This window comes from Schistocerca gregaria, chromosome 8, assembly GCF_023897955.1.
Source record: "Schistocerca gregaria isolate iqSchGreg1 chromosome 8, iqSchGreg1.2, whole genome shotgun sequence".
NCBI lineage: Eukaryota > Metazoa > Arthropoda > Insecta > Orthoptera > Acrididae > Schistocerca > Schistocerca gregaria.
Genome location: NC_064927.1, coordinates 355,927,294 through 355,951,563, shown reverse-complemented (window position 1 = coordinate 355,951,563; position 24,270 = coordinate 355,927,294). Strand labels below are relative to the sequence as shown.

General features: G+C 43.2%; 1 protein-coding gene across 3 annotated transcripts in view; it reads left to right on the top strand.

The window, feature by feature from the left end:
* The window catches only part of LOC126284525 (putative fatty acyl-CoA reductase CG5065), a 327,562-nt gene that overhangs the window by 236,457 nt on the left and 66,835 nt on the right, over positions 1 to 24,270 (top strand). For 2 of the 3 annotated variants that reach the window (XM_049983518.1, XM_049983520.1), the window contains exons 3-4: positions 17,531 to 17,741; positions 22,151 to 22,399. In XM_049983518.1, coding sequence (XP_049839475.1) covers positions 17,531 to 17,741; positions 22,151 to 22,399 — 460 coding nt within the window. Of the gene's footprint in view, positions 1 to 281; positions 331 to 17,530; positions 17,742 to 22,150; positions 22,400 to 24,270 lie in introns of those variants that run through there. The other variant, XM_049983519.1, reaches the window with a different exon arrangement.

Here is a 24,270-nt window from a genome sequence, read left to right as displayed (position 1 = left end):
ACAGTAACATGGCACGGGCAATACCAAGAATCACCAAAAAAAACCTACCGTACTCCTCTTTTACTGGCGCCTTCTTTGAACACAAACGTAGCGACGACATCGAATACAATGACGGCGAGAAAAGTATGTTAGCTCAGGGTGACTAAAAAGCAAAAAAGTAACGGCGCGGTTGCAGGTAGTAGGTCCAGCGCAGCGCAGAAGGTGACGTCAATGGTGCTAGAGACTTCCCCCCACCCGCGGGTGCCGTATAAATTGCGAGTACGCATAGGCTCCGCCAGTTCACGTTCCGCTCGTGATGGATTCAGAGTGCACTCCGTCAGTGCCAGACAGGTAAGTTACAAGTGTGAAATACTTATCGGTACGTCAATTTCACCCGTTTTGAAAACGATTTCGTACCATAATACACAACCACTCGACTAACCCCATCGTTCGCCCCCTGGGTTAGGTCCAAAGCATACGTAATGTCGAAAAGAGTATCGATACGAACGTTAGGAGATCATAAACAACAGGAAAATGAACTGTTTGAGATACGAAACTGGAGAAATTGAACTAACTTCGTTAGCTATAAGATTTGTAGCATTTTTCATTATTGACGCATTGCAACAAGAGCAACGGCTCATTTACATCTTCAGTATTCGAAAATTCTTCTGTTGAGGTTAGACTGTCACACTTTAACAAAAAGTCGTGGCATTTGAATGAGAATTTCGGAAGCTCGTGAAATGTTAACCAGGTCTCCACGGTTTCAGAATATACCAATTTCTTTGCCTGCAGTCGAGACACACTTGATAATTTTGGCTGGCCATCAAACAAGTTCTTCTCTTCAAAGCATCGTCTCATCAAATTGTGCACTCAGATCTTTTCGAACCTTATTATATTAACGTACTACCTGACAAACCCGGCACTGTCCGGGTGTTGATTTCGCCAGTTTTCTATTGGGAACCAAACCATCTATGTGCTCCAGCGGTAGACTCGATGTGAGACGATCCGGGAAGTTTCTGTACGCTGTGTCCAGCGGCTTCGCATGTCTACAAGGCGATTTTGTAAACGTCTGCCGGCCGCGGTGGCCGTGCGGTTCTAAGCACTTCAGACCGGAACCGAGTGATTGCTACGGTCGCAGGTTCGAATCCTGCCTCGGGCATGGGTGTGCATGATGTCCTTAGGTTAGTTAGGTTTAAGTAGTTCTAAGTTCTAGGGGACTGATGCCCTCAGATGTTGAGTCCCATAGTGCTCAGAGCCATTTGAAACTCTCTGTACATGACTACTGTTTTCTCTTACAGCCGATTGCACTCCACAGCTGAAAGCCACCAAAAGCGCTGGCAGGTATTAGGAATGTGCTTAAGCTAACTCGACTGTAGGCGTGTCTTCGTAGTAAAGAAGAAATGTATCAAAACTTCACGCATGATGCGGTAGTTTGTCACGCATCTCAGTGTTTATGACCTCATATCTCTTGAACCATGTGTCGTACAATTACATATTTTTGCAGCTACATTCAGCGGCATATGTGGATGCCGTCTGCAAAATATGTTGCGAATAGAGTTACTTGCGAAGAAGTAATAAACTTAAATGTTACGCATGAGGCGGCGGCTTTTTGCGCATCTTAGTGTTTATGACGTCATTTATGTTGAACTACGATAGGTAGGTGGTTCTTACCCCCACAGCGATTGTTGCCAGACAGTCGCGGATATGTGTATCAGCTGTGTTTGGAATCAGAGGTGGTGGTGGTTAGTTTTTAACGTCCCGTCGACAACGAGGTCATTAGAGACGGAGCGCAAGCTCGGGTTAGGGAAGGATTGGGAAGGAAATCGGCCGTGCCCTTTCAAAGGAACCATCCCGGCATTTGCCTGAAACGATTTAGGGAAATCACGGAAAACCTAAATCAGGTTGGCCGGATACGGGATTGAACCGTTGTCCTCCCGAATGCGAGTCCAGTGTGCTAACCACTGCGCCACCTCGCGCGGTGTTTGGAATCGGTCCAGTGGTATAGGAGGAGACGTGGAACATACATACATCCATTTTTCTAATATCTGTGGCTTTTGATAGTCGTACATGTTACAGAAAGATCAAGCTGTGACCTTTAGTCAGTCTGGGTGGAAGCATATATCGGATAATCAGATAATCGTGTACATCGCCTTGCCCAAACATTCGCATCAAACCGATGCTTAATGACACAGGAGAGCAGCGTGCGTCGAAACATGCCTATTACTGTTGTAATATCCTTGTCTAGCTTCTTGTCTTCTAAATAAACAGTATTAATTAAGTAAAAAATACTTATTAGACACATATGCAATCAGAACTGAGAAAACTGTTATCTGACAAGTGAGAGGAAAAGCTTCTGGGGCACTGTTCTTGCAGGCAGCGAGGGTGCAACTGGTGCTAATTATTCTGTCAAGGTGCTTATGGTGCGAAGAAGTTAGAAGTTCGTGTTCAACATGCTGGGTCCTGTTCAGAGTCTGGAGAACTTCCTTGCCGAATCAAAAAGTACGTATCGTTCGCCTTCTTCTAGTGTGATACCGCCATTTTCTCGCAGTTTTCTTTGTATCGCAGCAGATGTTGGTTGCTCCAGAATGAACAAGCTTCGTAAATTATTATGGGCTGACGTGAAATGTGTCGTGCGGCATCAAAGACAAGTTGCACGTCTGACATTTCTTGCCGGGTAAACAGTTCCAAGTTGACACTAAATAAAAATGTTCGTCGATAACAAAAAGTGATGATCTGCGTTGTAATTAATTGATAAATAGGGTACTACCAATGAGATATGGAAAGAATCATGTGGATTAGCCAATTTTCAGCGACTCTCGTGCAAGCAGGTCTATCTTTCAGGCGCTACTAACATCAAAGAAGCACGGTCTCCAAATAAATAAGTAAGTTGTTCTCACCTGTGCCTTCGTTATCTAGAGTAGTTCGTTTTGGCATCCAGTATTTAGAATCTATCTTGTAGAAACCTGAGCGCTTGTCGGATATACATCGCAGTTTGAGTTACGCGGGCCAGACGCTAAAAGCATAGTATTATGCATCTGTTATTTCTCCAGCTGAGCCAAAGTCGCTCTCAATGCGATTGTGAATGTTTAAGTGATAGATTTTTCTCTTGAAATTTAGTCATCCGTTGTATCAGTAATTATTCTATCTGCAAGAGATAACGGGAATTTACGAAGTGGCTGGTTTACTGAACCTTCCAACTCTAAAATTTTGATTATCGACTCCACCAGATTGGGATGACTGATCTGTACGTTCATATGAACCCTATCTGCGTGCGTGTTCATTCACTTTAAGGAAGGTATCCTTTTTCTTCATGGTTACGATGGGTTTTAATCCAACGGAAACCAAACAAAAAAAGAAAAATGTTACTCTGTAAAGTGAACCTATATTATTTAAACACTAAACGACTGAATTGCACACGGGAGCAAGGTCCCAAAAGTTGGTTGCCTCTCCAACGACACCCAGGGCAACAAAATTATTTTTCTCTCTATATTATATAAAAGGAAATGTCCTGGTTGACTGAATCATCATCGCCTAGCCCAAACCGCTAAGGATACAAAAATTAATTTCGAGAGGGTGTTGATCTTATACCCTAAGCATCGGTTAAGAACGGATTTTTCTAAATTCCAACGCTGAGGGGGTGAAACACGAGACGAAAGATTTTTCAATTTTGAAGCTGGAACTACTAAAACGGTATTTCGTTTCTTGGTCAGAAATAAAGAAATATGAATTTCAGAATTTCTGGAAATTTTTAACGCCTATGGGGGTGAAATAGTGGGTGAAAGTTTTTTTAATAAATCATTATTAAAGAATTACTAAAGCATTTATAAAGCTAAGACTATGAAAATTAGTATTTGACTCCTCAGCTAGAAACAAAACAATTCGTGTTTCAGTGTTTCTGGAAAATCAACCGGTAAGGGAGTGAAACAGAGGATGAACATTTTTATGAAAATGTTCCGTTATTTAAAAACATTTTTATAGCTAAATCTATGGAAACAGATATCTGACTCCCTTGTTAAAAATTAAGAAATATGTGTTAGGCGATGAAAGTTTCTACGGAGATATTACCATTTGAACTCAAAAGGCAGGGTTAACGAAAACCTCCGACTCCAGCTATCAGAATGTCTTTTTGGTCAGAAGTACATTCAGAAAAGACCGTATGTCTATTTCCTTAATTAGCATGAAAAGTTTAGGTGTTGCAGTTTGTGAACTAAACTAAAGGAAGCTAATTAACAGTTACCATGACAAATCGGCTTTGTCGGAATAGCACAGGAAACCAAGCGGCTCTTTAATATATTAATTATTCAGGCCTAGTATAAGTATATAAAGTTATTTTTGTTGTAATTAATACGTAAACGCGAGCGAAACAGCGGGCGATAAGCTGGTATTTCATATAATTATTGACCAAATTTATAGGTTTAAAATGCTGTGTAAATCTGCTAATTACGAGGTATAATCTTACGTCAAAGGTGAAACACAGTACAATCGAGTATTGGAGCTAAAAACTTTGTACACGACTTGAGGCAGTGTGACTCTAGGCCCGCAAATTCCACGCCATAGTCGCTGCCTCCTCTCTCACTTAAATTGGCTCCTTCTGACTTCTTCTCCCACTGGCTCTGCCTTCTCTGTTTTCCACCATCACTGTCTCTACTCTGGTCTCTTTAGCGCAAAAAATATTATTTGTTCGCATGTCAGAGTCTTTTATGGATGCATTGCTCATCGATAACAATTCATCGAAAACGCCCAGCTTATGATTTGTATCTTAAAAGAGTAAATATGTTATTAGTATTTTACTGCATTTAGATGACCATGAGTGCACTCCGACAGTTATAACTACATTTATTCCTCAGTACGTATTTTACGTGAATATTTTATACGCGTAAGTACGACAACTTCGAAATTCTGGATCTCGCTAACGGGTAATGATATCGAAAAAGCTTTCAAGGTTCGCCAAGAACATCTTAATAAAATATGGTAAAAATTTCGACGATTTGCCGTGAACATGAATTACAGATTTGGCGTTCCCCACAATTGTTTTTCGGATAAACATTGATAACAGATAAAGATATTCGAAAAATGGAACCGCCGGTGGACAAACGCCGACTAAGACGCACCGTAGATCACACTTAATGCAAAAGAAGCAATCGATTTGCTCAATTCGCCTGTACTGGAGGAAGTGTGTAGTGTTTTAATTTTGATACGTACAATATGCCTATTCTTCCGATAGATATACAAATTGTCGTTAGGCCAAGGGCTATCCAAAACAATTGACCCTTTATCTCTGTGATCGACAGAACCCGGGATATTTTTGCGCGCGCTGTAGGAACACATTGGTACAGTGCGCTGTCGTGTACGGACCGATTAAGCCCTGCTACTTCCGAGTGTTGTTCATTCCTAAGTGCATCTACAAACATAATGGAGCTCACAGTATAAAAGACTCTATAACTACTCTAAATAAAATGTTTTCTCAAAACCAATAATTACCTATAAACTAGTAGTGCTTTATAGGCATAACACTACCTATTGTCTCAGACGAACGTCAACGGCAACTGTTCTGGTGATCTCAATAGACCCGAATGCAAATACTGAAGGACTTCCTTTGCACAGAAATCATTTGAAACGGAAGACTTTGTAAGTTCCCCACAATGTGTTTCTGTATGGAATTTAGGCCAAATGTACCTCCCACTCTATAAAATGTCCACGTCCTACCAAAACTTGTATGCTAATCTTTGACTAAATAGAACCTAATTTGAATCGAATTGTAACTGGTCGGAATAAAACTCGTCTTTATCTTAAATGAGCAACTGAGCTAAACAGTTGTCTGGCACTGACCAAAATTTCCACTTATCTCGAGTCCGAAAAACATTGCTGTAGATTTCTTGAAAGTACAACAGCAAACAGCAAGCAGGCGGTGGATAAGCTATTTCTATTTTTCTAGATTTCTATTTTTTCTATATTTTCTAGATTTCTATTTTTTAAATAAAATTTCCAAACAGTATTCAAACTCTTGCATACCATGTGGTACAATGCGGTAATGATAAAATTTCTTTAAACAGCGGGATGAGGTGAGTAACTATTCTATGAAATGCTATTCTGAAACAGCGATTATGGAATGAAGTATGTATTCAAAAAGACAAGGGTAAAACTTCGCGTGGTCTTCACACATAAAATTGGCCTCAGCAATACTGTGCTTAACAAAGTGGACAATGATTTAAAAAGGATACAGAGTTAAAAGAGAATTTCTATTTAAAAAAAAGAGCTTAATCAGTTGATATGTTAATGCATGGCCCAGGGAAGCTGTTGGTCTTTCTCTCAGCTCTGGGCAAATGAACCAAGTTAACTAGCTGGCAACAATCATTCCGACAAACTAGCTGCGCAGCGCTGCAGTCTTACCTCAAACTTCCTCTCTTCGGAAAAAAATAATAATAATATTGGAAGTTTATATTCTTTCAACCTTTTAGTACATACATTATATCCATCCCTGTCGTTCTTTCAAATAATTTTTTCTTCATTTAACAGATACAATCACAAGTCAACACAGCACTACTGAATAAGTCCATCACCTACCACACTTCAACTAAGAACATATCAAACTGCGCAGAGGCAAAAACTGTCCCACAACAAGGCCAAAGACTGTTTAAAGTTAACATAACTTGTTCTCTCTCTCTCTCTCTCTCTCTCTCTCTCTCTCTCTCTCTCTCTCTGACGTGGACATCGATAACTTAACAATAATCAAAATTATATGACCACCTTAAAACTTCCTGTGGCCTTTAAATGTCTTCGACACGAGATCTGAACCAAGAAAATAAAAAATATCCTCAATGTTCACTAAAAACGGTGAAACAGTGAAAGCTCCGATATCTCTGCCAGTCGTTTTCAAGGATTAGTTACCGAGAAGAGAAAAAAGGCTGACTGTTCATGTAAGAGCTTTTTTCTTCAAATAATGTCGAGAAGCTGTCGACCTTGATCTATAGATATCACTAAATTAAAGAACATCGCCACGTTTTTCTGTGTGAATGTCAAGGCCAATCTCAGGAAGAACTGTAAGGATTTTGATACGGTTTTCACTAATAGACAGTCTGATTCAGGGCGAAGATTTGTATATATTATTTATAAATATTTTGTGCAAATCGACTGTACTATGATAAAACAAGTACCATGTAGTAGACGACATTCCGTCAGAATTGCTGATATCCTTGCGATAGCCAGCCATGATAACACTATTCCATCTCGTGTGCAGGATGAATGAGACAGGCCAAACACCCTCAAACTGTAAGATAAATGAAAAAAATCCATTTCCAAGGAAAACAAGTGCTGACAGGTGTGAATATTAACGAACTATTGGGTTAATAAGTCATGGTTGCAAAGCATTAACACGAATTATTTGCGGTAGACTGGGAAAACTAGTGTAAGCCGAACTAAGGGAATCTTCGTATATCCATATTTAAATTGGATCATGGTGGGACATCAGCTTGTATAATTTTTATTAAAAATGAAACTCCTCTAGCTGTACTTACGATTTCATATTTATTTGGTTACTGGTTTCGACGTTGCACCAACACCATTTTCAGGGCCGTACACTTTGATAATATCAATTGTGTGTGGCTGAGTAATATCAATTGATATTATCAAAGTGTACGGGCCTGAAGATGGCGTTGGCGCAACGTCGAAACTAGTAACCAAATAAATATGAAATCTTAAGTACAGCTGGAGGAGTTTCATTTTTAATAAGAAACGGGGGAAAATCAGCTTGAATCCGGGGAAATGTAGGAACACGGCTTGACTTAATAGATGGATTAAGGAAATGCTAACCTATGTTTATAGCATTTGTATACATAGAGAAAGCTTTTGACAGTGTCGACTGGAATATACTCTTTGAAATTTTTAGGGTAGCAGGGGTAAAATGCAGGGAGCAGAAGGTTATTTACAGTTTGCACAGAAACCTGACGGTATTTATGAGAGCCGAGAGTCATGAAAGGGAAGCAGTGATTGAGAAGGGAATGAGACAAAGTTGTAGCCTATCTACGACGTAATCGATTTGTACATCGAGCAAGCAGTAAAGGACACACAAGAAAAACTAGTGAAGATATTAAAGTTCAGGGAGAAGAAATAAAACTATGAAGGTTTGTCGATGACATTGTAATTATGTCTGAAACAGAAACAAACTTGGAAGAGCAGTTGAACAGAATGGATGTGTCATGGAAGGAGGATACAAGATGAACATCAAGAAAAGCAAAACGACGGTACTGAGATGTAGTCGAATTAAACTAGGCGATGCTGAAGGAATTACAATAGGAAACCATATACTAAAAGTAGTAGATGAATTTTGCTATTTGGGCAGTAAAATAACGATGGTACCCGAAGAAGATACTACATGAAATGTACACTAAGAATGTCAAGAAAGTCGTTTCTGAAGAAGAGAAATTTGCTGTCATCGAATATAGATCGAAGTGTTAGGAAGCGTTTTCTGAAGATATTTGCCTGGAGTGCAGCCTTGTATGGAATTGAAACGTGGACCGTGAACAGTTCAGACAAGAAGAGAAAAGAGGGTTTTGAAATGTGGTGCTACAGAAGAATGCTGCAATTATATGGATGGATCATATGAGGGGACATTGAATAGAACTGGGCAGAAAAGAAATTTATGCCAAAACTTAACTAAAAGAAGGGATCGGTTGACAGGACACATTCTGGGACACCAAGGTATCATCAATTTGGTACTGGAGAAAAGTGTGGACTGAGCAGGAGGTGAATACAGTAACCAGGTACAAAAGGATATGGGTTGCAGCAGTTATTCGGACATGAAGAAGCTTGTACACGGTAGAGTAGCGTGGAGGGCTGCATCAAACCACTCTTCGAACTGAAGACCATAACAACAACATGGTTAATTAAAATCTCCTGCCGCTTCTGTCAGTATGTGGAGAGTAATCTCAGGAGCTGCTATAGAGATTTTGGTATGATCCTCCCTAACAGACAGACACATCCAAGAGGGTGGTTTGTGTACATAATTTTAAAATCGTCCAGCTGTCCCGTCCAGAGACCGGATTGGTTGCTAGTTTCAACTAAATTTCACTTCCTGCAACAGAGTGCTATTTTTCGGAATGCGATTGTCAATTATCTGAGCGCAGTGACCGTGAAGTGGTCGGTACTAATAAAACTGGCACGGCCTGCGTCAGATGTTATCTTTAGAAGTCGGCGTTATTGGGAAACCCAGGCCGCGTTCAGCTGCTAATCCAATTGTCACCAGGTGCGTTGTGGAAGTGAATTGGACTTCACGTTCTACGGAAAGTTTTACCGTTTCGAGCACCGAAGCCAACCGATAGATAAAGTTTGTGAAGTGAATAATTGTGTTCTTCATTAGGTCACGCGAAATTTCGAAGACCTTACAAGAGTACTTGTCAATCCATATCATCGTAAGAATCTATACAGTAACCGGAGTAGAACAAGACAATTATGTTACGTGTAGTGCAGTGCAAGGCAAATTCTACGGAGTTCCAGACCTCTTCTTCCTTTAGAAAGTAGAGCGCGCATATAGACCACACGTCAGAGTCGGGTAAGACTAAACTCTGTGTAAAACAGTATTTAAGTCGAAAATGTAACACAAAGATAATTTTTTACAGCAGCAAACAAATACAAAGTGTTCTACAGAATAAAATTTAGTTGTCAGCTGCAAATACAGGGTGGTTCACGACGATATGCAAATATATTAATATGTTATTCTACAAGTAAAACTGAAGAGAAAAGGTCAGATAAGCATAGGTCCGCAAATTTTTAGTTACGGAGTTACGGCTAATAAAAGATTTTCCCTGAAATTTAGCAACTTCGCTAATATAAAGCCATCGCAAAATTGTACGAGGTTAAAGTAAAGCACGATTTCCATTTATTTTGTTGTTATTGGTCTGGTGAATCTAATAAAATATGTCCCAAACATGTATCTCTAGTAGTTTTCCAGAACATCCAAGGAAGCAACTGATCATCATGTTTTCGTGCGTGCTATTAACGAAAAAACTAATGAAAATGCAAGATTATCTCTCGCTTTGAAGTTATGATAACTTCGCGTTATTGCCTATATAAGCTTATGCGTGTATTTGCGTTGGTGTTACCCCTCGGAGGAAGGACACTACAGGCGCAAACGCTCTGCCTTGCTTTTGTAGTTTTCTGATAGTGATTCCCTGATTAGATTCCAGCAGTAATCGGCTAGCATTGACGTGCGCCACTTTCCCTTGTATCTCATTTTCAAATCTGAAATTTGCTGGTGGAAGCGTTCTCCATGCTCGTCGGCTGCAACACCACATATTGCAAGAAAGAAGTCCAAGTAGAAATATAGCAAATGTAACTTTCAGGACAGATTGCACCCTAGTATACTGTAGCAGTACAGGAGATTTGCCACAAGAGCCTTATCGTTTTCTGCCCTCATATTTCCTGAAAATTTTTTTGCCCCTCGAACAATTGCATCCCAAGCTAATTTTTCGTCACCTGTCGGGATGATGTTGAAATGCTCAAGTTTGTAAAGTACGCATATCTGAGAACTCCCGTAAATCTCCTTTTTTATTTTCGCCTCACTAAAAAGTGGAAATTTCTCGAGTAAATAACGAAATGTTTCCCCAGTTTTGTCCATGGCGCCAACAGAATTTGGTGTAGCCGATTTGTAGCCCAGGTACTATGCCTATGACTTCCAGATTCCCGGAAATTGAAATTGGAACTCGTCACTGTTCAATCGGAATAAGGATTGTTTTATGTTACCATATGTTTCTTTCATGTAAGGTACATACCCAGTCGAAATCGATGGTAACACGGTGCCACAAACTTGAGACTTACTTTGGAGGAGTCGATGAACAACCTCCACTGATTACTTTTTTAGTTACTGTCCATAGCTGCCATTAGTCCCTGTACATCACTTTGAAATACCAAGTTCTTTTCGCTTTCGAAAAATGGAAGGAATGGCATATGGCTGTTACGGGACGCAATCACATTTGCCTATTATCAAGACAATTCTACTGTTGAAGTCTTGACTCCAACAGTTCTGCTTTACCTTTCGGCTATTTCAGATCTTTCATTAGGTCGTTAAGTTCACGCTTTGTTATTTAGTAAATATCTTTACACTCGTCGTTACACACAATCTCAGAATCTTTCGAAGAACTGCGTTTTGAATGTAAATGGAAACGAGCGTTTGGCGTCATTGGCCGGGAGGCCCCTTGCGGGGCAGGTCCGGCCGCCTTGGTGCAGGTCTTATTATATTCGACGCCACACTGGGCAATCTGTGCGCCGGATGGGGACGAAATGATGAAGACACCACAACACCCATTCCCTGAGCGGAGGAAATCCCCGAGCCAGCCTGGAATCGAACCCGGGCCCGTAGGACGGCAATCCGTCAGTTTTAAAGGTGATCGTGCATCACTAGTTTCACTCCCGCCTGAAGTCACAATCACAGTCAGGTGGAACAGGAACAGGCAGTCAGTCTTCGTGAAGCACTGGTCACGTGTCACACGGTATGTTATGACATGTCACGGAAGACTTTTTCTTCTTTGAAATACACTGCTGGAAATGGAAAAAAGAACACATTGACACCGGTGTGTCAGACCCACCATACTTGCTCCGGACACTGCGAGAGGGCTGTACAAGCAATGATCACACGCACGGCACAGCGGACACACCAGGAACCGCGCTGTTGGCCGTCGAATGGCGCTAGCTGCGCAGCATTTGTGCACCGCCGCCGTCAGTGTCAGCCAGTTTGCCGTGGCATACGGAGCTCCATCGCAGTCTTTAACACTGGTAGCATGCCGCGACAGCGTGGACGTAAACCGTATGTGCAGTTGACGGACTTTGAGCGAGGGCGTATAGTGGGCATGCAGGAGGTTGGGTGGACGTACCGCCGAATTGCTCAACACGTGGGGCGTGAGGTCTCCACAGTACAACGATGTTGTCGCCAGTGGTCGGCGGAAGGTGCACGTGCCCGTCGACCTGGGACCGGACCGCAGCGACGCACGGATGCACGCCAAGACCGTAGGATCCCACGCAGTGCCGTAGGGGACCGCACCGCCACTTCCCAGCAAATTAGGGACACTGTTGCTCCTGGGGTATCGGCGAGGACCATTCGCAACCGTCTCCATGAAGCTGGGCTACGGTCCCGCACACCGTTAGGCCGTCTTCCGCTCACGCCCCAACATCGTGCAGCCCGCCTCCAGTGGTGACGCGACAGGCGTGAATGGAGGGACGAATGGAGACGTGTCGTCTTCAGCGATGAGAGTCGCTTCTGCCTTGGTGCCAATGATGGTCGTATGCGTGTTTGGCGCTGTGCAGGTGAGCGCCACAATCAGGACTGCATACGACCGAGGCACACAGGGCCAACACCCGGCATCATGGTGTGGGGAGCGATCTCCTACACTGGCCGTACACCTCTGGTGATCGTCGAGGGGACACTGAATAGTGCACGGTACATCCAAACCGTCATCGAACCCATCGTTCTACCATTCCTAGACCGGCAAGGGAACTTGCTGTTCCAACAGGACAATGCATGTCCGCATGTATCCCGTGCCACCCAACGTGCTCTAGAAGGTGTAAGTCAACTACACTGGCCAGCAAGATCTCCAGATCTGCCCCCATTGAGCATGTTTGGGACTGGATGAAGCGTCGTCTCACGCGGTCTACACGTCCAGCACGAACGCTGGTCCAACTGAGGCGCCAGGTGGAAATGGCATGGCAAGCCGTTCCACAGGACTACATCCAGCATCTCTACGATCGTCTCCATGGGAGAATAGCAGCCTGCATTGCTGCGAAAGGTGGATATTTGCCTGTGTCTATATGCCTGTGTTTCTGTCAGTGTGATGATGTGATGTATCTGACCCCAGGAATGTGTCAATAAAGTTTCCCCTTCCTGGGACAATGAATTCACGGTGTTCTTATTTCAATTTCCAGGAGTGTACCTTGTGTTAATGGAAGTACGATAGAAAAGTAACAATCATTCACTTGGTCTGATGATTCTCGCCAGATCACGGTATAGCAGAACCCGTGGAAGATCTTTTGCGATTCAACCACGAATGAATACTCGAGGCATAAGATACGCAACAAACGTGAGCAGCCCAGGGCTTTTCCCGGTCCCCGATTTCATAGCCAAAGTACAGTCTGTACGCCTTCCTAATATACGGCGTTATTGGCCTCCTTTGCGATTTCGTTGTAGCTTGTCCGGAAACGTAGCAAAAATTGTCAACACTATTTACGCAATTGCGATCTACATTGAATCACGGAAATTACAATGACCAGATTCACTGACTACACTCCAGCAACACGTTCTTCCAACGCACGAGCAATACAGAGCTTACAACAGACTGAAACTACGCTTAAAGGAAACATGCTCCGCTCCTCCCTCCTTCCTCTTCCCCTTCTCAGTGTTGCTAAGAGGTCGGGCTAAAAACAGCGATAAAATTAAACTTCCTGGCAGATTAAAACTGTGTGCCGGACCGAGACTCGAACTCGGGTCCTTTGCCTTTCGCGGGCAAGCGCTCTACCAACTGATCTACCCAAGCACGACTCACGCCCCCTCCTCACAGCCTTACTTCTGCCAGAGCGCTTGCCCACGAAAGGCAAAGGTCCCGAGTTCGAGTCTCGGTCCGGCACACAGTTTTAATCTGCCAGGAAGTTTCATATAAGCGCACATTCCGCTGCAGAGTGAAAATCTCATAAAATAGTTCAAATGGTTCAAATGGCTCTAAGCACTATGGGACCTAACGTAGGAGGTCATCAGTCCCCTAGACTTAGAACTACTTAAATCTAACTAAACTAAGGACATCATGCACATCCATGATCGAGGCAGGATTCGAACCTGGCGACCGTAGTAGCAGCGCGATTCCAGACTGAAGTGCCTAGAACCGCTCGGCCACAAGGCCGGCTAGCGATAAAATATACACAGCTATTTTTCAATGTCGTTTTGGTCGTTATCGTGGTCGATATAGTCAACAAACAGTTATTTCATCCTAGTTGCATTTTCATAGTTTGCTAGTGTAACTGCTATACTAAATATGTAACCGGAAACACTGTAAAAAAAATTACGTGCTCTGTACTGAAAAGCAGACCCGAATTTTCCTACAGTCAAACAGCTGCAACTACACTTCGGAAACGGAACCACGGCAGAGCTTGCTCTTCTGTGGCGAGAGGAACATTCAGCTTAAGAAGACGTTGGATGAGCTTTAGAACCCCGTGATGTGTAACTGAAGATGAACACACCTAACTACAACCTCACGTGTATGGCCACGCATCTACGCCTATCCAGCGAGGCACGGTTTTGAAAGCGGAGTTGTTGTAATTTAAATAAACGGTTGTAGTGTTCTCGTGACATGATCAAACGACCACAGAATGATAGCAACAGAATACAAAATAACGCGGACCATTATCTGTCTCCGACAATGGACAGACCTTAGCAAGCCAACATTCTGTCGAAGGAAGACCAGAGAAAAGACGCAGCCGGTAGATCCGCAGAACTCGTGTGGATTCCACGTATGTCAACACAGTGATGTCCTGAAGTTCCGGATTGTTTGTAGAAATCGTCCTCGGGTGATTTCAGACGACTCGTTTACGATTTGCTTTACGTAAGCTACACTTGTCGCTTACTCGTACTCAAACTCCCTATGCAGACGCAAGATAAATATCTCATAGAAGATAGATTCCATGAGCAAAATACCGAGGAAACACACTGAGCTGAAAAACACGCGGCGAAAACTATTTTGTCCTTTGGCAGCAACATGAAGTAGCAAAAATCAAATACAACACAAGGGAAGAGATTTCATAGAAGAAGATTATGTAAAATAAGACGGAAGAGAATGAATACATTCTATAATATTCGCGAACAGTGGGAAAGTTATCGACTGAGAAAAGAAGGCAGGAAAAAACAATAGAAGTGAAATGTAATGATCGTAATGATACGTAACAAGTGTCAGTAGCAACTCAAATTTAATTGTAGAAAGAGAATTGAGAAGAGATGCAATGTTTCAGATTATGTAAACAGCGTTACACTAATCTATAACATCAAAATCGATAAACTGTGAATATTTTAAGGGTATAATCGGAGAAATGTATCTCATTTTCAGTAATATTCCGTTGATAAAATAAACAACGCTGATGTATTACACATTACTTGTGACAAGTATTAGACTTCGTATGGAAATTTATTATTTTCGGCTTCGTGTCTGATAATTTGTCTTGTAATGGATAGAAGATTACGGTTTGGCGATGATGATGATGATGATAATAATAATAATGATAATGTCGGTAATGGTAATAGCGATAATAATCCATGTTTAGGACCCATGATGCTGTGCTATTTAGTGTTAGTAGGACGCAGTCGGCCGCTGATGAAACCACATCCGCACCCACTCTTGAATTTCTCATCTCGTTCAAACCGACGTCCAAGTAGGACTATCTTCACGTCTCCAAGGACATGGAAATCACACGGTGATACATCCGGCCAGTACGGAGAATGTGGCACTGTTTAACGAGCAAATCGCCGAGGGATAGCCTTCATCCATTTGGCAGTGTGGGGATGTGCGTTGTAGTGCAATATGATGCTTCCTCTGCTCGTCGAGTTCCTCGAGCGTGGAACCGTAGCCAGTGCGGACCACTATGAAGACACTTTACAGAAACTGTAGAGTCAGAATGCTGTCTGAGAGAATCATCCTGTTGCACGATATTAGCAATGCCAGCTGGAAAGGCTATATTTTAATTTTATCACTATTTCAGTGTATTCGGTACACTAGAGGTATGAATTAAAAAACGTCTTCCGTCACAACTTTTCGTGTTTTGTTAAGTACACAATGCATTTCGGACCCTGTGGGTCCACCATCGTATGTAATTCATATATGCTTTATTTTTTTCTCTTGAGTGAGGGGAAATGCATATTTCTGTCACGAAAAGGTTTGATATTAGTAGTTAGGAATAGGCATTTCACCTAATTCAAGAGAAAAAATAAAGCATATATTAAGACAAATTACACCTAACGATGGACACACAGGGTCCGAAATGTATTGTGTAATTAATAAAACACGAAAAGTTGTGACTGAAGGCGATTTTTAATTCGTACCTCCAGTGGAAAGACCATACTTCAGCTGAGGCAACTGTGGAGCACCACCGGCCGTAGATGACAAGGGTGTGCGACGGCTGCGGAGATGTGTATTGGGGAACAGATACGCAACTGTTGAGCAACTAAATGTCCTGACGAACCAAGGGGCTAACGACAGGGTCTGCTCAACGACTGGCTAGCGAAAGTCGCTGCGTATGGGCCTCCACAGCAGGCGTCTGGTTGATGCACTCATGCTGACTGCTGTTCATTGAGGACGAAGGCTGGAATTTACACGCCAATATCGGAACTGGGCGTCCGCTGAGTGGCGAAAGGTAGCTTTACAGATCAGTCACGTTCTTTGCTCCATCACATGGATCGAAGGTTGCGTGTTTGGCGTGAAATGTCTGAAAGCAAACAGCTTGCAACAGTTGTCGGAATGGGGGCTGGGTTGGGGTTTGTTTTGGGGGAGGAGACCAGACAATGAAGCCATCGGTCTCATCGGATTAGGAAAGGGAGTCGGCCGTGCCCTTTCGAAAGAACCATCCCGACATTTACCTGGAGCGATTCACTCAAATCACGGAAAACCTAAATCAGGATAGCCGGACAAGGGATTGAGCCGTCGTCCTCCTGAAATCGTCCTCCTGAACGCGAGTCCAGTGTTGTCGGAATGTTCCAGGTCGGAGGAGGAAGCGTTGTGTTGTGGGAAACGTTTCCATGGCATTCCCTGAATGATCCATCATTTTGAAACGTACTGTGGATCAACACAAATATGTACATGAAAGGCTTATTTCAATAGTGGTACAAGTCCATTACCTCCACTTTTCTGCCTATAATGCTTCTGAAATTAATGATCCAAACAAACAGAAAGAAATGTTCATCTCTAGCAAGAAGCCATATGCCTGAATATTTCTGGTATCTCAACTGCAGATTTTTGAGCGCTCATTTAACGTCAGGACTCTGTATCTCAAGATGAACAAAAATGGACTTGTACCACTATTGAAATAAGCCCTTCATATATCCTTCGCGACCATGCAGTTTGCTTTCGAGTGTTGGCATCTACCAGCAGGACAATGCAACGTATGACAGCTCTCAGTGTACGTGCTTGATTCGGATAGCTCCAGAATTAGTTTAATGTATTCCCCTGACCACCAAACTCCTCAGGTTTAAATCCAATCGAGAACCTGCGGGACCACCTCTGTCGGGTTGTTCGCGCCATGGATCCTACCGAAACTGGCCATGGCACTGGAGTCTCCAGTCCCTGTCGGTACCTACCAGAAACTCACTCACTCTCTTCCTGCATATCTCACAGCAGTCCGCGCTGAAAAAAATGGTTATTCAGGCTTTTGACAGGTGGTCACATTAATTGACTGGACAGAGTACCATTACGAAGCGATTTCAGCTATAAACCAATAGTTCCACAGCCATCACGAATAGAATATTCTGTGCATAGTAACATTGCTCCTGCGTCTAGGATTGAGTTGTGACATGTTTCTGTTGTCCTCCTTGCAGGTCCGGCAATATGAGCGAGGCGGCGGGCGCCATCCCGGATTTCTTCCGCGGACGGCATCTCCTGGTGACGGGCGCCACCGGCTTCATGGGCAAGGTGCTGGTGGAGAAGCTGCTGCGCTCCTGCCCCGAGATCAGCACCATCTACCTGCTGATGCGGCCCAAGCGCGGCACGGACGTCCGCACCCGACTCGACGAGCTGCTCAACGCCACCGTGAGTATTGTGCGATACTGCAGTGCCTAACAATACCACCACTTGCAAAGTAGGTTACAAATCAGATTAGTAATGTTGCTCACGCAGCATATGTTCGCATTATCGGGCAACAACAAAGTTGTTGACTGTGGATGGTCTCGTCAGAAAAGAAATAATGAAGTCACTATAAAAAAAGTCATTAACTTTCGCACTTATCTTGAATGGATTCCCGCGTAGATTTTGAAACGTCCCCTTAGAAAAATTTATACAAGACTGTGCTTAAACTGACAGACAATATTTTTAGCGCAACGCAATCTGACTTTCAAAAATCCCTACGAAAGAATGGCCCTGACTAACATTAACCTATACGTTTCACAAATCACTTACCTCACAAAAATCTTCGTTACTCAAGCTACTGCAATGCAGCGAGCACCACTACTGCCAGCTAAATAAAAGATTCAAACTACTGAAGGCACTAACTACTGACAGGCATAGTTAGCAAATGAAAGACTTTGATAGAGAACAAACAATGTATTTACCTTAATAGTCATAATATATATAGCAGTTCATGACATCCAGTCTTACAAATTACAAAACTCCGCCATCTCTCTCCCCACGTCCACCACTGCTGGCGGCTCACCTCCAACTGCGCAACGCTACGCGCTGTTAACAGCCAACAGCCCAACGTTACAATGGCAGACAACAATGCAAACCAGCCACAGACTGCACACGGCACAGCCAGTGATTTTTATACAGAGCGCTACGTGGCGGCGGCGTTACCAATAAAAAACCTAAACAGCCTACTTACAATTTCGTCATAGTTGTTAGGGCTCATCTTGTTGATTCTAGGGTGATTCCACTTCGACTGCTAGAAGGTCCAGATCTGTTCAAATGGCTCTGAGTACTATGGGACTTAACATCTGTGGTCATCAGTTCCCTAGAACTTAGAACTACTTAAACCTAACTAACCTAAGGACATCACACACATCCATGCCCGAGGCAGGATTCGAACCTGCGACCGTAGCAGTCGCGCGGTTCCGGACTGAGCGCCTAGAACCGCGAGACCACCGCGGCCGGCTCCAGATCTGTATTTTAGCAATATTTGAAGACCTAACAAATGCGTTTTTCAGGAAATTCTTAATAATCAAACAATCCTAGATCAGAACAACTGTATGGTAGAAATAATTTTTGACTTGGAGTTCACGACCCACATTTTTATTAAACTTCTTGTAAATTCACATATACTTCTTCCTAATTGTCAAATCATCAAGAAAACAGTTTGGTATCAACCTTCATATATTTAATTTCCACTTTAACCAAACACAGGACTTGACTGTTCTTTTACAAAGCGAGAAAACAACTTAACTTCTGCAAAGTGAAACAAAGACTGCCCTGTGCGCGTTCGCCCCAAAACGGTTACAAGTAGGTCAAAGATTATGACAGTCTCACAGACATGAATACACATAAGAACCATATCACTGTAATATATCGATACAGCGGAGTACCTATACATTAATAAAACCAAATGTTAATATTATCACAAAAATGTGTCTGTTACTTCGCAGAAATTACTGGTATCGAGAACTGCGGTTGGAGTGCCGCAATGGTCACGTAAATAAAGAACCATTACAAGTGCATGCATGGCAAAAGGGACAGGCGCTGCGGCCACTACAGTTGCGAATGTACCGGCGCAGGTAGAGGACACACGGACGACGAAGTTAGGGTCAGGTCGTGAAGTGTGCTCGGATAGCCGAAGTTGTTAAGGCGACCGCTCGTAACTGGTGGAAAATCCAGGTTCGGGTCCCGGTCACGAACAAATTTTCAGTGTCGTCATTCCATTATACAGCTGAAAGTTGTCCGTAATCGCAAGTGTGAGTACATTCATAGACCGTGAGTACTGCCCGCAGCTCACATGGAGACCACACAGCAATAAGAATCTCGTATGTTTTTATATTTACCGTGAGCGAAGTTCAGAACTCAAATATCAATCCACCAACGTAACTGATGCAACTCTCATTACTCTAGAGCATTTTTTTTTCCAATGGGTTGTGTGGCTATGTGGCAGTATGCTCGCAAACCACTTTGGTGGCTAGGGGTCGATTCCCAGGTGTGGCAATTTTTTAAATAAAGTTGCATGTTCCATGAGCTTTTCTACGAAGCATAAAATATATATGGATGAAGGTTTCAGGAACTGCTGCAACCAATGGCCGTTTTTTCTTCAATTATTATTTGCTCATGACAGGTTTCGAATCGCCTAGCGATTCATCATCAGATAATGCAATTTAGTTTGGAGTATTGTGGGGGTCGTGCATCTGTGGCAAATATGGAGAAGAAAATGTGAGCACCGTATGTGGGAAGAATATTAAGATTGCAAAATTAATTTGATGGTATTAAACACTGTTTTCATTTTTGTTGCAAGCGCTGCTCTGGAACACATTGTGTATGGTTTCCAGTATCGTTAAATATCAAGTGAAACTGGCACTTTTCCACCAATAGCGACACCCACATACTTTACAAAATATAAACAAACCAAAGAGTGTGGCTGTTGTTGTCTCCAAAGAGTTTTCTGGAGGCAGAGATTTTCTTTGCTCATTTTTCGTTGTGTGTGGTATTCCTAATAAAACATATGTTTATTAAATTACTTTCTTTATACAAATATCTTAACTATTTTAGAGAAACACAGTAGAATATTGGTTGTATTGAGAAGTTGAGGTGAGGTGCCGTAATGGTTAGGCAATTCAAGTACCATTAAACAAGGTCACGGTTTACAGACGTCTGGGGTACAAACGACATGGTCACGAGACCACGAGAGGTGCTGCAGGTGATGTCGTACTTTTAGTAAAGAGAGTCGCGTTGGTCTGCTGCCATAGCCAACTAACGCCATATTTCGCCCCACTGTCCTAACGGATTCGTTCGTAGTAGGTGTCACATTGATTTCTACATATACATCCATACTCCGTAGGACACCTGACGGTGTGTGGCGGAGGGTACCTTGAGTACCTCGATCGGTTCTCCCTTCTATTCCAGTCTCGTATTGTTCGTGGAAAGAAGGATTGTCGGTATGCCTCTGTGTGGGCTCTAATCTCTCTTATTTTGTCCTCATTGTCTCTTCGCGAGATATACGTAGGAGGGAGCAATATACTGCTTGACTCCTAGGTGGAGGTATGTTCTCGAAACTTCAACAAAAGCCTGTACCGAGCTACTGAGCGTCTCTCCTGCAGAGTCTTCCACTGGAGTTTATCTATCACCTCCGTAACGCTTTCGCGATTACTAAATGATCCTGTAACGAAGCGCGCTGCTCTGCGTTGGATCTTCTCTATCTCTTCTATCAACCCTATCTGGTACGGATCCCACACTGCTTTCAAGCAGATGGCGAACAAGCGTACTGTAACCTACTTCCTTTGTTTTCGGATTGCATTTACTTAGGATTCTTCCAATGAATCTCAGTCTGGCACCTACTTTACCGGCGATCAACTTTATATGATCATTCCATTTTAAATCACTCCTAATGCGTACTCCCAGATAATTTATGGAATTAACTGCTTCCAATTGCTGACCTCCTATTTTGTAGCTAAATGATAAGGGATCTATCTTTCTATGTATACGCAGCACATTACACTTGTCTACATTGAGACTGAATTGCCATTCCCTGCACCACGCGTCAATTCGCTGCAGATCCTCCTGCATTTCAGTACAATTTTCCAGTGTTACAACCTCTCGATATACCACAGCATCATCCGCAAAAAGCCTCAGTGAACTTCCCATATCATCCACAAGATGATTTATGTATAATGTGAATAGCAACGGTCCTACGACACTCCCCTGCGGCACACCTGAAATCACTCTTACTTCGGAAGACTTCTCTCCATTTAGAATGACATGCTGCGTTCTGTTATCTAGGAACTCTTCAATCCAATCACACAATTGGTCTGATTTCTGCAGTTATTTCACGCAGCTTTGCTTGTCTGATGCCGCTGACAACTCTATGCCAACACTGCTGCTCTCGGCCGTTAAGTGAAGGCCGTCGGCCACTGTGTTGCCTGAAATTTAGTTTCCTCGGCACTCCATTCACCCTGCGGATCTCGAAATACTAATGATTTCCGAAATGAAATGTGCCATGCATCTGGTTCCAACTACCATTCCGCGTTCAGGGTCTGTTAATTCCCATCGTGCGACCATGATCACGTCTGGAGCCTTTTCACATGGATCACCTGAGCACAAATTACAGTTCCGTCAATGCACTGCCCTTTTTTAACTTTTATACATGATACTACCGCCGTCTGCATCTACGCATACCGCTATCCCACGGCTTTTGTCACCCCAGCATATGTGTCTGCGACGAAAGCAAAGACAATCTTAGACACGCCCTTGGATACCTGCCACTGACGGTGTAATCTCCGAGTCTCACCGCCGTGTTGTGGTGCCCGCAGCTGTTCGACCAGCTGCGGCGCGAGCGGCCGGACGCGCTGAACAAGCTGGTGCCGGTGTGCGGCGACATCACGAGCCCGCACCTGGGCCTCAGCGCCACCGACCAGAAGATCCTCGCCGACAACGTCTCCGTCGTCTTCCACTCGGCCGCCACCGTCAAGTTCGACGAGAAGCTCAAGCTGTCCGTCGCCATGAACATCGTCGGCACCAAGCGCCTGGTCCAACTCTGCCACAAGATGGACAAGCTCGAGGTGAGTCCCTCGTTTAAGCTTCTACGAGTTCGAATCTTCTTGTCTCATTCAAGTTGTTTCCTGTGGCATATTCATGCCGACAGTGTTTGTCTGTTCATAAAGACAGAGCTTTCCATACAGAGTGATTCAGCTGTCTCAACCCATGTCGCTTTATGTAACCCGCAATATTATGTCTGGCCTTCAAAGAAACTAAGCGCAAGATTTTCATCTCTCGCCAGCTACTGGTAAACCATTTGTCCTAGAGCAAAAATGAACAGGACGTTTTTGTAGGAAATCTAATGTAATTAAATTTTGTGCTGGGATGCATTTTAGCTAGTGGCCGAAGTTTTCGAGTTATTCGAGAAAAAGCGTACAACGCCTTCCCCCCCCCCTCCCCCGCCAGCATTTTTTTACCACTGTACAAAATTTTGTAACTGCACCACATTCGGACTTTTTCGTCTTTACTGAATGATCTTATTACGGCACCGTCTTAGCTGAGCACTTTTACAAATTATGAAATTGACCTCTTTATTAACTTCACCTAGGTCAAATGTTTTTATTCCAGTCTTTGATCACAATATGAATTCTTTAGACGATCACCGGTGTCAGTCCGTAATGACCATCCTCAGATCTTTTTTACACCATGCCCTAAAGTGATAAGGCCATAATGGCATCGTCAAAACATATAAATACAGGGTGTTTCAAAAATGACTGGTATATTTGAAACGACAATACAAACTAACGAGCAGCGATAGAAATACACCGTTTGTTGCAATATGCTTGGGACAACAGTACATTTTCAGGCAGACAAACTTTCGAAATTACAGTAGTTACAATTGTCAACAACAGATGGCGCTGCGGTCTGGGAAACTCTATAGTACGATATTTTCCACATATCCACCATGCGTAGCAATAATATGGCGTAGTCTCTGAATGAAATTACCCGAAACCTTTGACAACGTGTCTGGCGGAATGGCTTTACATGCAGATAAGATGTACTGCTTCAGCTGTTCAATTGTTTCTGGATTCTGGCGGTACACCTGGTCTTTCAAGTGTCTCCACAGAAAGAAGTCACAGGGGTTCATGTCTGGCGAATAGGGAGGCCAATCCACGCCGCCTCCTGTATGTTTCGGACAGTCCAAAGCAATCACACGATCATCGAAATATTCATTCAGGAAATTAAAGACGTCGGCCGTGCGATGTGGCCGGGCACCGTCTTGCATAAACCACGAGGTGTTCGCAGTCTCGTCTAAGGCAGTTTGTACCGCCACCAATTCACGAAGAATGTCCACCTGCTGCACTAGCTGCACGTTGCTCTGTGGTTGCCTTTCCAGCACGTTCATCCGTCACGTTCCCAGTCCGTTGAAATTTTTCAAACAGATCCTTTATTGTATCGCTTTTCGGTCCTTTGGTTACATTAAACATCCGCTGAAAACTTCGTCTTGTTGCAACAACACTGTGTTCTAGGCGGTGGAATTCCAACACCAGAAAAATCCTCTGTTCTAAGGAATAAACCATGTTGTCCACAACACACTTGCACGTTGTGAACAGCACACGCTTACAGCAGAAAGACGACGTACAGAATGGCGCACCCACAGACTGCGTTGTCTTCTATATCTTTCACATCACTTGCAGCGCCATCTGTTGTTGAAAATTGTAACTACTGTAATTTCGAAAGTTTGTCCGCCTGAAAATGTACTGTTGTCCCAAGCATATTGCAACAAACGGTGTATTTCTATCGCTGCTCGTTTAGTTTTTATTGCCGTTTCAAATATACCGGTCATTTTTGAAACACCCTGTATAATCAGCATAGCATCGTCATACAGATCTAAAGTAAGTTGTTGAATAGGCCGCATCGTCCACACAGTCATAATTGCAACTGGCTAAAGAAT